The following is an 18,071-nucleotide window of genomic DNA, read 5'->3' on the forward strand; positions in this document are numbered from 1 at the left end:
GCACCTGAAAAAGGGAACATTTTTGGCCTGCTTGTTGAGAACAAGCCAATGCTTTTGCTAATTCTACAGTGTGTGTATGAAGACGGTCAGGCAGTTGCCCTCATTAGGGCATCATTTTTGGAGGTCTTGTTCAGAATAAACCATTGCTTTCTTTTGATACTACCATGTGCATATAAACACAGCAGGCACCTGCTCCGTTAAGGCAGTGTTTTCTGATTCTACCACGTGGGTATGAACATGGGGAATCATCTGTCCCCATTAAGGGATCATTTTTGGAATATTTTAAAAAACATAAATTTGATAGTGCAGTGTGGTTTTAAAAAGGCTGTTTGTTAAACAGTCAATCATGCATAGACCATAGCTATATATGTCAATGTCACCTATTGCTGTCTTAGCTTGAAAGGAGGGAGAGAGAGAAAAATAATAAAAAGAAATAAAAAAAAAAAGAGAATGTGACAGTGGAATACATACATTTTCTGGACAATTGAAGCAGTTTCGATTTGGGTCAAATTTTTTCTTACTCAAATTGAATCTTCAGACTGATTAGATTCAGATCTGAAGCAAATTTCAAGAAATTAGCTCATCTCTATTAGTGACCCTTCAAAATCGCCACATCATTTCCTCAGTAACCATGCAAGTGTTGTGTCCACATTTTTTTGTGCCATTGAAAGGGATGAGTGCCTGTTGACTGGCAGCATTTGCAGGATGGGGGGGTTGGCTGCAATTATTTCCCCCAAATTTCTTAAAAGGAATGTGTCACCAGTGACCTTCATATCAGCGACATTGCTAATACCCCCTTCTACACTTGGACACGGACCTGGACAGCCATATCTTGATTTTGTAGTCCTTAGCCTGGAAATTACAGACAAGTTTTGGAAAAACTTTATTGCCACCCTTAGATTCTTCGGTGAGAGAGAGAGAGAGAAAGAGAGAGAGAGAGAGAGAGAGAGAACGAGAGAAAAGGAGTACTCCAACCCCTATCATTGTTTATATCCATACATTGCTATTGAATTTGCACTGTGAATTGTTTGGAACTGTGTTTTGATACAGTTAGATGTACTACAACTTCCATTCTGCACTTTAGTAAAGGGAGACTTGTCTATTTTCTACAACTGGCCTGACTCCAGCACCATTCGCCGGCCCCTGCACCTACATCTCCTGCCTTGCACCCACACCAAACGCATAACACCAACAGGACCCCAATTACCATAAGGCAGGAGCCTTAACATCAGGGTGTACCTGAGGAAAGAAAACTTGTGCCCTCCTGTCACTGCCTGGCCTAAGGGAGCATCTGTGTGAGGATTGCTACTGTGTGAATAACCGTTGCAGCCAGAGCCACTACCACTACCATCCTCCGCTCTTCCCAGGCCGCAGCAATGCATTTGTAGCTTTCCTGGAGGAAAAAGAGAGGCACAGCACAGCAGAGAGTTTTATGAAAAATGTTCCTGAATTGTTATTTCATAGGGAATGAAAGTATTTACTAAAATATACATATAATGAGAGCTGAAGGCTGAGGGCTAGCAATTTACTGTAATAAATGACCCTATAATGTGATGATCATATGATTTGCTCACTAGTCATCCCAGATTTGGACTTACCAGTTTCTTGTGATTTGGTGCCTCTTCATCTGTATACCCATATGGATATAACAGTAATTGGCCAAATGAGTGGAAACTTATGAAAGCTTTCAAAGATGAAAGGTTATTCCGAATGTATGTAGTGAGAGCTTTTGTTTCAGGTGCAGATTCTGGGGCATTTCCAGCATAGCCTTCACTACAAGGCTCATCATCAAAGTGAATACCTGTACAAGGAAGATGTATATGAGTCTTTTCATTTTTCAACTTTACTTGAACTCTAACACCCCAGAGTGGTGTTACCACTGTTGTCCTTGGTCGGTTTGAAACTTTGGAACACAGTGCTATGAGGCACCAGTGCTAACCACTTAGCCACTGTGCTGCATATTTTGCACCATTTACCTGTTTTTCATGTCAGCACTTTCCTTCCCTTCTTGTCAGGGCTTGCTTTGTTCCCTTTGCAGCACTGTAAAAACATTATAGAGCGCATCATGATGCGTTTGGTTAGGAAACCCAGCAGGAAGCTGGGGAAACAGGAAGTTCTGCATGTCAACATCCTGCCAGGATGCACTGATGCTGAGGCCAGGGGAAGGAAAGTGATGACATGGAAAACAGGTATATGGGATAAAAATATACAGTGTTTCTGGCACTCTGGGCAGATAAAACAATTAATTATTGGAAATGGAGAACCCCTTAAAGAATAAAGTACAGCATACGTTTACTACAATATTTATCAGTCTGACATTTATTATAGATCTTAAGTATAATATGCAATGGATGGTTATACAAGTCTAGATTTCATTATACAGCAAGTCCCTGAGGAGCCGGTGACAAGGATAGGAGTGGTAGTGGCCCTGATGAAGTGTTGTGCCATGGGGTACTTGCTCAGGCCATTGCTCCTGGGGGGGTCGGTGAAGTGGAAAGGTGGTTTGAAGAATCTGGCCAGAAGTAAACATGTAAATGTCTCTCTTTACTTAGTGCAGAATATAACTTGTGGCACATCCAACAGCAGTAAATACAAAGTACAGATTCTGGCACCAGATGATACAGTATGATGGCTGGTTGGGTGGCTGTTAAATAGCACTAGCAGGCACTTGGGGATATAGGTGTCTACCGTGGGATACATGGTTAAAGTTATTATGGCCTGGTGGGTTTTCTAGGTCAGTGTTTCTTAACTCCAGTCCTCAGGACCCACCTGCTGGTCTTAATTTGATAATATCCTACAGAATGAATACTTATGGTAAGTCCTTATGCATTGATACTAATTTTATCACCTGCTCAATACTAAGGAAATCCTGAAAACTTGAGTAGCAGAGGGGCCCTGAGGACTAGAGTTGAAGAACACTGTTCTAGCTTATGGGTGTCTGAGCTGTAGTCCCTCACGTTCAGCAGGGTATGTAACGCCGTGATTTTGTTCATCACTCTACTGTCAAGACACACTGTAGCTTCTTGGAATCAGTGTTCTTGATTCTGATGACCTCTCTGTAGTAGTGGTCTCACAGGAGAAATGGATATGGTCTCTTGGTGTAGGAGCTCTGGCATATGTTTCCTTCCTCTACACTGTCTGGACTCAAACTCCCCCTCCTGGCAGAAAGTAGGGCCAGCCCACTCCAACCATAAGAGGAGGAACAGGGTGTTTAGGTCTGTTCCTGCCAACCATAACTTCTCTTGCTAGAACCCACAGCCTAACAATGGACAACTTAACTATACATAATAAAATATTTGCAGATACACCCAGGTCTGGGGTATTGCAATTACTGACTGGAATATACAGAACATTACTAACTCACCATTCCATGAGACATTAAAATTCCGGTTAAGATCTGTGCCAAAACATTTATCAATAGGTGTTGGAGCACGATTCTTCCTCCATAGACGATCCTGTTACACAATATGCGCATTGCTTTATATATAAAATAACTACACAAGTCACTTTAGTATCAGTTCTGTTACAGGTTAGATCATAAGTACAGCAGGGTCTGGTAATTGATACTGAGAGGCTGGTGCAGACATTCAATTTTAAAAGACAACTCAGAAGACCTCAGGTATGGTTGACTTTCTCGTTAGCCTCAGACTTCACTAAACCACCAGGGATGCTAACACCTCTACAGTCCTAGACCAATAAGGATTAGTCATTAACCTTTTCCCTCCATACATTATTAACCCTTTCACTCTCCTAGATCAACAGGTATGTTGATGTTAAACCTTTACAGTACCCGAGATGCCAGGTATTAGGGGATAAGCAGGGCCCTCGGCCTCTTGTCTAGATTGTTTATTTATTTGCTGTTCTGTAATGTCTGATTTCTTTAGTCATGTAACCTCTGTATTCTATATTGCTGTGGACTATGTTGCCACTATATAAATAAAGATTTTTAAATTTTTTATTGTATGTATGACATAGTTTAGTTAATATGTTATAGGGCAGTGGTGGCGAACCTATGGCATGGGTGCCAGAGGCAGCACTCAGAGCCAGTGGCATACATAGAGAAGTAAGGGCCCCATAGCAAGGATCAAGCCAGCCCCCCCACAAAGGACAGAAGGGTTTCTGCCTAAACCCTTTTCAATGACCCTTGGGCCATTTTTTCACTGCCTCATTTGCTAAAAGTTGTTCCTTTAGAAGGTAGAATCCTGACCAAGTTTTAACCTCCATTAGAAGAGAAGATAATCTCAACTAAGACTGGGCCCCCTCTTGCCCTGGGCCCCATAGCAGTCGCATGGTCTGCCGCTATGGTAGTTACGCCCCTGCTCAGAGCCCTCTCTGTGGGTACCCACACCCTGGAAAAAGTATTTGGTGTACCAATATGCCTTAGACATTTCCTGCCATTCATCAACACAGGGAGCGCTCTGAACAGCACAGGCAGCGCACTGAATGTAGGCAGGCTATTATAGCTAAATGATAAAGTACATGGAAGACATACTATATTGGACTGTAGTATTTAGGTTAAATAGCTGTGTTGGCACTTTGCGATAAATAAGAGTTATGATAAGTTTTGGGTTGCAGTTTAGACACTCGGTCTCTAAATGGTTCGCTATCACTGTTAGGGTCTATTCACACGTCCGTAAGTGTTTTGCAGATCCGCAAAACACGGACACTGGCAATGTGCATTCCGCAATTTGCGGACCGCACATCGCCGGCACTATAATAGAAAATGCCTAATCTTGTCCTCAATTGCGGACAAGAATAGGACATGTTCTATTTTTTTGCGGAAACGGAAGCACGGATGCGGAAGTGCGGATCCGCAAATGCAGATGCGGATCTGCAAATGTGAATAGCACATTCCCGCCCCATTGAAAATAAATGGGTCTGCACCCAATCTGCAGATGTGGACACATTTTGCGGACGTGTCAATGGACCCTTATAGGGAGTCTGTCAGGAAGCCCAAAAAGCCCATCAAACTGTTATCCAGGACAGTAGCGGTCAGGGGCGTAACTAAAGGCTCATGGGCAGGGGCGTAACTAAAGTCTCATGGGCAGGGGCGTAACTAAAGGCTCATGGGCAGGGGCGTAACTAAAGGCTCATGGGCCCTGATGCAAGAGTTCAGCTTGGGCAAAAAATGCAGCAGTGCAGGACTTTTTGTTTGTGATTCTGGGGTCACTGCCATGTCAAGCTGATTCCATTCAGTGATTGCACTGCTACACAGCGATCCTTGGTCGTGCAGTGGGTATCATGACCAAGATCGATATGTACCCCAAAAATGGTGCCAATGAAAACTACATCTCATCTCAACATATGGCTATATGGACATAAAAAAAAGAATACATTCTGGCTTTTGAAATGCAACAACATCAAAACTAATACATATTTGGTATTGCCGTAATCATACTGGCCCACAGACTAAAAGTAACATGGTAGTTATGTCACAAGGTGAATGTCAAAAATTAAAAGTGCACAAACAATGATAGAATCTTCCTTTACCGCCACACCAAAAAAAAGGTAATACCCCAAAGTGGTTTCACAAAAAAATTCTATTTATTCCCCAAAAAACAATTCCTCATATTTCATGGCTCTTGGAATGCTATGACAAAAAACACTTGATGTGCTATTGTTGTTTAAAAGTAGTAAAAGTAAAAAAGGTATACACGATTTTGTCTTCTCTCTTGCTTGCTTACCAAGACTCACTAACCATTGGAAATGAGTCCAGCCCCCTACCTGGCAACTATTACTAAGAAATTACTAAGTTAACTATTTCCTACTTTTAGCAGTGAACCTAGCATTAACCTCTGCACCAGTGTCTCTGACCCCTGTGGGTCAGAAATCAATCACATAGCCAGGAGATAGCGGCCAGGTGGTTCTCATTCAGCAAAGTCCAAATCTCGATACAGGGGTTAAAAGGTGAAATGTAGGGGACTGGCAGAATAAGAATTAATTGATTATACCACCTCTTCAGGTATGTGTACGTGGTATCTAATTACACCCAAATATAACAGATAAATATTGTAAACTGGGATTCAATAAAACGTAACCTTTACTGGGTCATTTAAAATAATATATCACACTGGGTGAGAGATGACAGTGACAACAATTACCTCCACTATATCAATTCATGTACTATTGAATGAATGGAAAAAAGGGTGGATCTCACCTCGTCTGGGTAGGGTACACGACCGTGGAGGAAGGTCCTGGCAGTGGTGATGCCTTTGACCGATGTGACCAGGTGCTGATGTCGTGATTGGCACAATATTCACTCCTAGAACACCCTATTATGGCTTTCCTGCCTTTCTAGGGGCCAAGGAGCTGTTCTTATAGCCTGCCTACCACAAAGGAGCACCCGACCCGACAGGGGTGACCCCACACCGAACCTTTCCCTCAGTATGGGTCTAAAGTTCTATAAAGCCCTAACTACAACGCCCTACATGCCATGTTTCTGTCTTTTTCCAGACATCATCAGGGGACTTCACACATGTATTCCAGGGCAACTACAAATAGAAATTACAGACAAACACTAAATATAGGTCACAGATATCTGAGTACCGCATGTACGATAGCTTATCAGCAGACTCAGTATACTTACTAGAGATCAAGGTGATTTTAGCCTCGTATCGTCAGACAGGATAGTGGGTAACTCTTATCCTCACTGTTACAAGGGAAGTGTCCCATGTCAGTCAGTGTCTCACCACAAATAACGGTGATTTGGGTGAGCACTGAATAGTTGTTAGCCGCCTCTTAATATACCTCTACTCACGGTAAGTGTACGCCCCCCATGATTACTTGCCTCACCTGTCCGGATCTCTCAGGATGCTTGTTATACCATGTGGAACGCACGCCGCTCGCGTGCGTTCCACCGGACCAGAAGCTAAAATCAGAGCGTTGCTAGTTGCATAGCAACCTCTGGGCTCCTGACGCACGGCCCAATTGCAAAGCAAATGATAGCTTGCCTGCTCTTTGTATATACACACAATCGCATTGCGGATTTAGCTTGGCAGGACAGCCAAACGCACGCCGCACTACTCAGAATACCGGCTGATAACTGGGCCAGGGGACCAGATGTGTGTCAGCTGGAGTGCATGCTGTAGCACATTTCATCCGGTTAGAGTTACAAACAAGTCCACCATCAGATCCCATGCGCTCATCATTTAGATGAGATCACATGGGACCCAAGGGGGACTAAGTCAGACTGCCGCATATTTTATCTTATCAGGTTGCCCCTGTTAATATACTAACCAAGTCCACCATCACGTCCCATACGCCCATCATGAGAGCACATGAGATCCAAGGGGGACTTAGTCGGATCACATCCATCCTAATTCGCCTTTTATTGCGACTTAGATCACAAAAAGCAGCAATAATTCTGTTCTGTTGTTCATTTAAGCCGGATGGATGGACCGTTCTGAGATAGAAGATCCATTTAGCCTCGCATTGCAGGATCCTCTTGTCGCATTGCAGGATCCTCGCCCCGTCTTGTTCCTGGCTTGATTTTTTCAATTCCCATGAAAGGCAATCCAATCTGCCATCGTGTTCACATGTCGTGCCACCGATGTATCTCTGCCATTCCTTATGTCGCTCAGATGCTCTCCTATTCTTCTCCTCAACTCCCTACCGGTCTTCCCGACATATTCCTTTCCACATTCGCATGTGATTTTGTAAACCAATCCCATGCTTCTGCAGTTAATAAAGTCCGTAATTGTATAGACTTTGTCGGTATTATTGCTCCTAAATGACTTTGCTTTGGCCATAAAGGGGCACGCCACGCACCTTCCGCATTTGAAATTGCCACTAAGGCCTCTCTCAAGCCATGTCTTTTGCTAGGGCACTGGTGTAAAGTGGCTATGCACCAACATATCACGGATGCTTCTACCACGTCTATATGTGATGCTGGGGCGCCCCTTTATGGCCTTGCAGACGTCAGGATCCATTAAAAGCACATGCCAGTGTTTAGATATAATATCTCTGATTACAGAAGAACAACCATTATATGTGCTAATAAAACGGATCTCCCTGTTTTCACTGGAGCTACTGTACATAGGGGTGTCTACTCGCGGCGCCAATAGAGACACTCTATCCTTATTCATGGCCGTCTGGTACTCTGGTGTAAGTACACCTGCTGGGTATCCACGATCTAAAAATCGAGTTTTCAAATCCCCCGCTTGTTTAACAAACTCCGAGCGCCTGGAGCAATTCCTTCTTAATCGTAAGTATTGGCCTCTCGGTATTCCCTTCCTGAGGGCATACGGGTGGCTACTTTCCCACCTCAGGAGGGAATTTGTCGAGGTCGGCTTACGATATATGGAAGTCTCCAGACACCCCAGATGATTTATGCTCACTCTGATGTCAAGAAAGGGGAGTTTGGATGGATCACATTCAGATGTGAAATGGAGACCTATCTCGTTTTGGTTTAGCTGTTGAACCCAAGCCGAGAAGGTCTCCATACTCCCCTTCCAGATGACGAAAACATCATCTATGAAGCGCGCCCACTTTTGAACGCGCTGTAGCTCAATCGTGGACTCATCCCTGAATACAATAGTGTTTTCCCACCAGCCCAGGAACAAATTGGCATACGATGGGGCACAGGGACTCCCCATCGCGGTGCCCCTGAGCTGGTGGAAAAAACGCCCATTAAAGAGAAAGTAGTTTCTCTTCAATGACAATTCCAACAATTCTAGTACAAAGGCACTATGTGCCTGAAAGTGTCTCCCCCTTGAAGATAGAAAGTATGATACTGCATGTAGGCCCCATTTGTGTGGAATGGATGAGTATAGTGCTTCAACATCTACACTTCCCAGTATGCAGCCCTCATCTAGCTGTATACCCTCTATCTGTCTAAGGATGTCCCCGGTGTCTTTTACATGGGATGATAAGGAAAGGACAAATGGGGCCAGGATCTTATCTATGTACACTCCTAAATTTTGGCTCAGGCTATCAATGCCCGATACAATCGGGCGCCCTTTCAAAGGCTCATAGCCTTTGTGCACTTTAGGGAGACTATAGAAAGTGGCGATTTGGGGATGTTCTGGATACATGAATTCAAATTCTTCTTGACTAATAAGTTTGGCAAGTTTTGCCCTATCTAATATATTTTTTAACTCTTTTTTATAAACGGGGGTCGGGTCGCTCTGTAGAATTTCGTAACAGTCCCGTGGGGCTAGTAAGTTCTCACACATTTCCTCATAATTCTTTGTACTCAGGATGACTGTGTTCCCACCTTTGTCCGATGGCTTGATGACAATGCTTTTATTCTTAGACAGGTCATCCAGTGCACACAGTTCATCCTGAGTACAATTCTGAGGTGCTGAATACAAGTGCGTAGTCTCTAGGTCCTTACTGACCAACATAAGAAATACGTCCACGCAGTTCGTTTCGCCTATGGGGGGTGCCCTCTTACTCTTATTTTTAAAAGATGTGAAAGGTCCCTCACCCAAAGCTGGTTCATTGGCCGCCGTCAGACTTTCTAACAGTTTTACATCAGATATCATGTCTCTGGGGACTCCCATTTCTGCGCTTAGTTTTTTCTCAATATTGCAATAGTGCTTATACCAGCGCAATTTACGCGCAAAGAGATTCAAGTCTACGGCAGTTTTAAATGGATTATATTTGGGTGTTGGGACAAAGGAGAGACCCTTCTCTAGAAACTTGGTTTCTATACTTGATAAAGTCTGATCAGACAGGTTAATTATATTTGGGCCAGCGCTGTTGCTGCTCCCTGGGGTTGTTGTGGTGCTCGATTTCGTAGGGGGTATGTCGAGCCCTGGTCTAAAAAACCTTGTCCGGGCTTATTATAATATCCCCTCCGATTATTTTTCTTACCCCGCCCTCTGCCTTTAGTTAAATTTTTCCGGTTTCCTATGTATTGTTCTTTCTCTGATCCTGACAAATCCGTCTCAGTTGATGAGATGTCAGTGTCTCTTTCAGTTAATCTCCTTCTTTCAGTTATTTGCACATATACTTTATTTTCTTTGAAGTCCGCTAAGTCTCGTGTAAACTGTTTATGTTTACGCTCCTTACGATGATATTGAAACTTATCTACAGAGGTCTGAAGTTGTTTCTCCTTTGTCCCAAAATCCGTTTCCTGTGCAAAAGACTGTGTAATTGCTATCTGTTCTCGTAGTTTGGTCTCAAGTCCTGTCAAAGTCTGTCGTTCCGGTTCAATTAAAAGTCTCATGAACCTTAGTTAGCTACTGGTAGCCTCAGACTCCCATTTGCTCATCAAAGAGGCATTTCTGCAACGAGTCGCAGGAGTGAGATTAATGCGTAAACCGCGCGGAACAATATTATGCTCTAGATAGTGTTCAAGACTTTGAACTTCCCACCAAGAAACTATCTATTCCTTGTACACCTTTTCAAGTTCTTTAAACGCAGCACCATATGATGGAATATATTTTCTCTGGCGTGTGTTCCACATGGTATAACAAGCATCCTGAGAGATCCGGACAGGTGAGGCAAGTAATCATGGGGGGCGTACACTTACCGTGAGTAGAGGTATATTAGGAGGCGGCTAACAACTATTCAGTGCTCACCCAAATCACCGTTATTTGTGTTTGTGGTGAGACACTGACTGACATGGGACACTTCCCTTGTAACAGTGAGGATAAGAGTTACCCACTATCCTGTCTGACGATACGAGGCTAAAATCACCTTGATCTCTAGTAAGTATACTGAGTCTGCTGATAAGCTACTGTACATGCGGTACTCAGATATTTGTGACCTATATTTAGTGTTTGTCTGTAATTTCTATTTGTAGTTGCCCTGGAATACATGTGTGAAGTCCCCTGATGAAGTCTGGAAAAAGACAGAAACATGGCATGTAGGGCGTTGTAGTTAGGACTTTATAGAACTTTAGACCCATACTGAGGGAAAGGTTCGGTGTGGGGTCGCCCCTGTCGGGGCGGGTGCTCTATTGTGGTAGGCAGGCTATAAGAACAGCCCCTTGGCCCCTAGAAAGGCAGGAAAGCCATAATAGGGTGTTCTAGGAGTGAATATTGTGCCAATCACAACATCAGCACCTGGTCACATCGGTCAAAGGCATTACCACTGCCAGGACCTTCCTCCATGGTCATGGACCCCACCCAGACGAGGTGAGATCCACCCTTTTTTCCATTCATTCAATAGTACATTAATTGATATAGTGGAGGTAATTGTTGTCACTGTCGTCTCTCACCCAGTGTGATATATTATTTTAAATGACCCAGTAAAGGTTACATTTTATTGACTGGCAGAATAACCCTAGGATAGCCCAAAGCCAAATTTCTTGGTTGACACAGTAGTTCCACATCCACTGCCGTAACAGAAAGCTATTTAATATAATAGACTGTTTAAAGCAAATATCTTATTATTAGGAGGATATGAGGTCTAAAAGAACATTTTCACACTTTAAGGGGCTTTGCAGTTGTAAAACAACTTTTACCAGTCCCATCCTCCCTGCTGGACCTGTGGAGGAAAGGATACCTGCTCCCCATTCTGGGTCTTTCAGTTCTCCACACTCTGGTTCCCTGTTTGTTAACTTCCAGAATGGATGAGGGGGTCACGTGTTCCACTGCAGCCAATGACGGGCCACAGTGGTGATGTGTCCCTCAATGGACACATAACACAGTTATGTACCACTTGGGGGAAACATCACCGCTGCAGCCAGTCAGTGACTGCAACGGCACACATGACTTCCGTCCACTCTGGAAGTGGTCCGACAGGGAGGGGGGGAGGATGGCAAGAACTGTGTTTAAGCTGGACAAAACCTTTAAAGTTTTATTTTTTTTGTTTTAGCATATTAGTAGCCTATTCTCAGGATAACCTGTAATTATCACATTGGTGGAAGTATCACTCTCAGGACCCCTACGATTAGCTGTTTGAAGGGGCCACAGTGCTCATGTGAGTGTTGTGGCCATGAACTAGAATAGAACAAGTTGCAATCCCATGCACTGCTGCTACTAAATAGATGCATGCAAGTAGAAGGCCCAATGTAAGCAATGAAGAGGCCACAGTACTTGCACTAGCGCCCCTGCCCCTTCAAACAGCTGATCACTGATCCAATAATGATGTCCTACCCTGAAGATAGGCCATCAATATGTTGAAACCTGAACACCTCCTTTAAAGGGGTTGTCCAGGTTCAGAGCTGAACCTGGACATACCTCCATTTTCCCCCCGCCAGCCCCCCTGACATGAGCATCGGAGCAGTTCATGCTCCGATGCTCTCCTTTGCCCTGCGCTAAATCGCGCAGGGCAAAGGCATTTTTCTGAGTTCCGGTGACGTACCGGGCTCTCTATGGGGCTGACAGGCAGCCCGGTGACGTCACCGGCACTGATGGGCGGGATTTGGCTCTGCCCTAGCCAGTAAAACGGCTAGGGCAGAGCTAAAGCCCGCCCCTCAGAGCCGGTGACGTCACCGAACACACTGCTGGGCGGAAGTTACCGCCCGGCAGTGTGTTATTGAAAACAAAAGAGCCCGTGCCCTGCGCGATCTAGCGCAGGGCACTGGAGCGCATCGGAGCATGAGATGCTCCGATGCCAGGCTCAGGAGGGCTGCCGGGGTGAAAATAAGGGTATGTCCGGGTTCAGCTCTGAACCCGGACAACCCCTTTAACTGGTAATGTACTCATACATATTTGACAGTACTGTATCTAGCTGGAATTATGTTCCTGTTTGTGGTCTACATTAGGTTCTCCTAGGTGACTGATTTGAGGATTAACTCAAGATCATTAGACTTTGTTAGCTACTTGATAGAACTTCTCTCAGAATAAGCCATTTTGGCTTATGCCTTCATAGAGAAGGAAAGCCCTTTAGATCTAGTAATGCATGTTTATGGAACTAACTTCCCTCCATCAACTAATGGCTATGAGTTACACTACTGAGCCTTAAAGATGTCCTACATTTTAATGTCATTTAGGTGATATAACATACAGTAATTGATATTTCTAATACTCACACTTGTCCATGTGAAAACATAGCCATCAACATTAAATACAGGCAGCACATGAAATATCAGACTGTCTAGGAGCTTCGTCATTGCTTTGTCCTTTCCATATGTTCTTATTGCCTGGGTGGGATATAAAAAGAGTCTCTTTATATTTCCTTTACAATATATCTAATAATATCCCTAAAGAAGGGTTTTCTACTTGAATAAACCAGAGCAAGGTGTCTGTATATGGGGTACGTAGAAAATACTAAACTGCCATATCATAAACTATTACCTCATTCACAAAGCACTGGCAGAATGCAGGAGAGATCCATTCCCGAGCATGGATTCCACATTCTATGAAGACTTCTTTCTTGGCAGATTTTTGATTTCCAATCTTTTTGAAGCGGGATAAATAACATCATTATAGCATAACACAAGAAAAGTCATTTTTAACTGTTATAAAAAAAAATTCTCTTCTCACTGACACAACCTCTTTTCATATTTCAATTACATCGGTTATGATTCGGGGTCCATGTGCTTAGACCTCCACTAATCATTAAAAAGAGGAGGGAGAAGCACCCAGCTGAGTACTGTGCACCTTAATCTAATTAATAATTGATAGAAAATCTATTGTACATATATTGTTAAAGGAGGGATGGTGATGGAGTTTTAGTACCTCAATTCCCAATGTAATAACAATTCGGGAGCATCTATTGATATCTCTCGAAGTTGAATGAATTGTCAGAGGTCTGCAATTGGGTGTTACTGGTTGTGGGTGTGCTCTGCAGTGTCACCTTGGACCTCAAGTGCTGTTGGCAATTAATTGATAAACTTTTTGAGGGAATAACAGAGGAATGGCACAGCATAGATTCATCAGAAAAATGTTCCAGAATTGTTACTGTATGGGAATTACAAGTAGTTACAAAATGGAACTGGAAAATGGAAGAGGGCGGCTCACTTCTCAATATATGGATACAATTCAAATGTACAATGAGTTGGTGTATTATTGCCAAGTGCACTTGGCATGTCTGGTGCTCATTGAAAAATAATAATAAGGGCAGGAAATTGAAAGGGTCATCTGAGATTTTTGTAGTAATAACCTACCCTCTTGATAGATCATCAGTAACTGATCGGTGGGGGTCCGACACCTGCACCCGTTGATCAGCTGTTTTGAAAAGGCAGCGCACTCCTTTGAGCCTTCTTGCAGCTTATCAAGCACAGCGCTATACATTGTATGGGGGGTGTGCTTGGTATCGCTGTCAGCCCCATTCACTTAACCTCCATTCACGTGTCGTCACTCGGCCTAGGAAAAGCTGACAGAAAGCTGCGGTGCTATTGCAAGTGCCATTTCCTTCTGATCGGAGGGGGCCCAAGTGTCAAACTTCTCCCGATCACATACTGATGACCTTATCCAGATGATAGGCCATCACTAATAAAAAAAAATTTTGGAAAACCCCTTTAAGGCTCTCCAGGTAATAAATATCTGCCATGTAAAATAATTGAAAATAAATGCAGCACAATCTGCTGCTGGCAAATGATGAATTTTGTATGTGCACAAATGATCTAATTACCTGATGAACGAGTGTTTTGCTCATTTATTGGGTAATTGCCGGTACATTTACAACGCTAGATAATCGCTAACAAGCATTCCTTAATAAGCTTGTTAGCGATTATCTTTGGGATTCTCGGCTCAACATGTCAGGATATATGACAAATCCTTTTTAAAAGAAAAGAGAATGTACCTTCAGAACAAGCATTGGACGTCCTTCATATGTCTCTCCAATCTGTACTATGGAAGCCAATTCGGGGTTATTTAGTGAGACAGAATAAGCCCACATAGCAATCTAATGAAACAAGAGAGGTAATGTACATACATGTACGTTCTTGGAAATACTCTTAGATGACAGACACAGAAGGTTTATGATGTTACTGACCTCTTTCCAGTCATGGTAGTGAGAGAAGCCATTCTTCCGTTCACTTCCTTTGGTAAACTGATTCTCAATAGCTTTTTGTAAATCATGAAAAACTATCCTAATGAAATATAACAGAAAACACAATACAGCGTATGTCATATAACACTGCAGTGTCCCACTGCTAATGCAGTGGTTCCCCTGCAAATGGGTTTTACTTTCGATTTTGATGTGTATTCTGCAATAAGGTCAAAATGGGATTTATTATGTAATTATGCATTTTCCTGTAAAAAGTAGTTAATATTCTTAAGCAACCAGTTGCTAGGTGGGGCTGTTGTCAATCTTCCCATAGGGAGTGTTTAGAGCATATAGTGTAGAATGTGGATGTCAGTGCAGTGTAGTGTGTGCTGAGACAGCAGAACACAACCCTGAAGAAAACTAGCTCACAAAGCAAGCTTAAAGGGGTACTTCGGTAAAGTAACTTCATTTTTTTAAACTGCATTATAGCTGCAAGCTGTGACCCAACCAGAACCCATAATTATACATATAACCAGAGTTTCAATTTACCTTGCAATCCATTTGTCTAGCTCCTGTGTGAGCCTGCAACACACTGAGAGCATCATGGCGCCTGATCTTAGTAACATAGTACATACGGCCAAAAAAAGACATTTGTCCATCCAGTTCGGCCTGTTATCCTGCAAGTTGATCCCTCACAAAACTTCAAAGACTACAATACCCACAATCCCTAGCTTTCCTGCTGTGAGTGTTGATGTTTCTTGATTGGCTGCCTGATATACAGTCCAGTCACGCCCCCTCTACTCATTAATCACCAACACACTGACACGCCCTTTGTTTCACAAGACATTTAGCTAGAGAACTGAAAGCAACACACTGAGCATGCTCGACCGAACAAAGGCTCAGAACTACAGGTCGATGCCATGGTAATGTATGAGGAAACACAGTGGGTAGCAGAGGAAGAAAACTACTTTTATAACTACTAAATGGTAAATATGTGAAATTTACATTATATTAGATAATTATTGATGATGAAGTAGTCTAAAACATAGGTTATATTTATGGTAACCGGAATATCCCTTTAAACATCAGCTAAGGTGGAGAGAAAATAATTTATTTATTTGAAAAGCATACCAGTGTCAAGAGGAGGTGCGAGTAGAAGCCCTCTGGAGATAAACTGCTAAACAAGCAGCTTATGGACTCCATAGCAGACATTGTCTAGAATGAGAAAGGCTTCCAACCCTGGACAAACTTAAAGAGGTTGTCTCGCTTCAGCAAATGGCATTTATCATGTAGAGAAAGTTAATAAAAGGCAACTACTAATGTATTGTGATTGTCCATATTTCTTCCTTTGCTGGCTGGATTCATTTCTCCATCATGTTATACACTGCTCATTTTCATGGTGACGACCACCCTACAATCCATCAGCGGTAGTCGTGCTTGCACACTATAGGAAAAAGTGCCAGCCTTTCTGGTGTCTGGGGTCGTGGGAGCACATATATTTTCCTATAGTGTGCAAGCACAGCCACTACTGATGGATTGCTGGGTAGTAGTCACCATGGAAAAGAGCATTGTATAATGTGATGGAAAAATTAACCAAACCAGCAAAGAAGGCTATATGGACAATCACAATACATTAGTAAGTGCCTTGTATTAACTTTATCTACATAATAAATGCCATTTGCTGAAGTAACAACCCCTTCAAGTCTGTCCAGGGCTGGAAGCCTTGCTGAAGTGAGACAACTGCTTTAAAAGGCAGAATCCAGATATGTCGACCATACCACATTGTGCCAATGATGTTATGGAAATTATAACTCTGAGTACGACAACCTGTACAAAAGGTGCAGACCTTATGGTCTACCTCGTGCTTGCATTGTGTGAAATGTTGCACCCCTATTTTTGGATGCTTATGCAAACATCATCTAGAGAAGTGCAGTGTTTGCAGAGACATCTTAGCCTATTAAGTGTTACTCCAGCTGTGTAAACTGTGAAAATTATGGGAATTGCACATGCAAGCTGAGAACTGTGACTTATTTGATGTGTAGATGAAGAAGAATAAAGCTGTCGGTGGCTAGTTGTAACTAAATGCACAGGTTGAAGTGGCTTCTTTATATAAAGTATAGTTAGGATGTGTCTATGCTGGGTGGGGTTGAAATGACTAAGATTTTGGCTACACGGAAATCCTGGTCGCGGGCCAGCTGTCTTGCCCAAGGTTTGCATCAGGACTGCAATGTTTATGGGGTTGCATAACATAGAAATGAATGGGGCCTCAGTGTGACTCATGTGTGTGCCACAATTGGAACCCCAGATTTGCAAAAAAATCCCACTCTACTGTATTTTTTAGATTCTGGGGTCATGGTAAACATGTGAGTCGTGCTGCAACACTATTCATTTCTATGCTAGCACTGCTACACTGTGATCCTTGGGCGTTACAGCATCGCTGTGTAACCAAACTTAAAGCAGAAGCTCCAGAGTGTTAAAGGGGTTCTGCACTTTGTTTAAACTGATGATCTATCCTCTGGATAGATCATCAGCATCTGATCGGCAGGGGTCCCGGGTGTCGGACCCCTGCCGATCAGCTGTTTGAAAAGGCAGTGGCGCTCCAGGAGCTCCACGCCCTTCTCACTGTTTACAGCTGGCCCAGTGACATCATGACTTGTATCAACTGGCCTGGGCGGGGCTAAGCTCCATTCAAGGGATCGGAGCTTAGCCGCGCCCAGGCCAGTGATACTAGTCGTGACGTCACTGGGCCAGCGGTAAACAGTGAGAAGGCCGCGGAGCGCCGCTGCCTTTTGAAACAGCTGATCGGCGGGGGTCCCGGGTCTCGGACCCGCGCTGACCAGATGCTGATGATCTATCCAGAGGATAGATCATCAGTTTAAACAAACTGCAAAACCCCTTTAACCCCTTAGGGACCCATGACGTACCGGTACGGCATGGTTCCTGAGTCCTTAAGGACCCATGACGTACCGGTATGTCATCTATAGTACCGATCACCGCCGCCCGTCAATTATTTGAGCAGGCACCACAGCTAAATGAGCGGGGGGTCCACACGGTGGTTGGAACCAAAGATCTCAAATTTGAACTCATCAGACCAAAGCACAGATTTCCACCGGTCTAATGTCCATTCCTTGTGTTCTTTAGCCCAAACAAGTCTCTTCTGCTTGTTGCCTGTCCTTAGCAGTGGTTTCCTAGCAGATAGTCTACCATGAAGGCCTGATTCACACAGTCTCCTCTTAACAGTTGTT

At 43.5% G+C, this 18,071-nt stretch overlaps 1 protein-coding gene across 2 annotated transcripts in view; it reads right to left on the reverse strand.

Annotated features, from left to right (window-relative positions):
• The window catches only part of LOC122935819 (mast cell carboxypeptidase A-like), a 68,950-nt gene that overhangs the window by 18,377 nt on the left and 32,502 nt on the right, over positions 1-18,071 (reverse strand). For both annotated transcript variants that reach the window (XM_044291719.1, XM_044291720.1), the window contains exons 4-9: positions 14,833-14,929; positions 14,641-14,742; positions 13,191-13,292; positions 12,926-13,036; positions 3,365-3,455; positions 1,599-1,801 (exon numbers count right to left, since the gene is read on the reverse strand). In XM_044291719.1, coding sequence (XP_044147654.1) covers positions 1,599-1,801; positions 3,365-3,455; positions 12,926-13,036; positions 13,191-13,292; positions 14,641-14,742; positions 14,833-14,929 — 706 coding nt within the window. The remainder of the gene's footprint in view (positions 1-1,598; positions 1,802-3,364; positions 3,456-12,925; positions 13,037-13,190; positions 13,293-14,640; positions 14,743-14,832; positions 14,930-18,071) is intronic.

This window comes from Bufo gargarizans, chromosome 4 (genome assembly GCF_014858855.1).
Source record: "Bufo gargarizans isolate SCDJY-AF-19 chromosome 4, ASM1485885v1, whole genome shotgun sequence".
NCBI classification, from domain to species: Eukaryota; Metazoa; Chordata; class Amphibia; order Anura; family Bufonidae; genus Bufo; species Bufo gargarizans.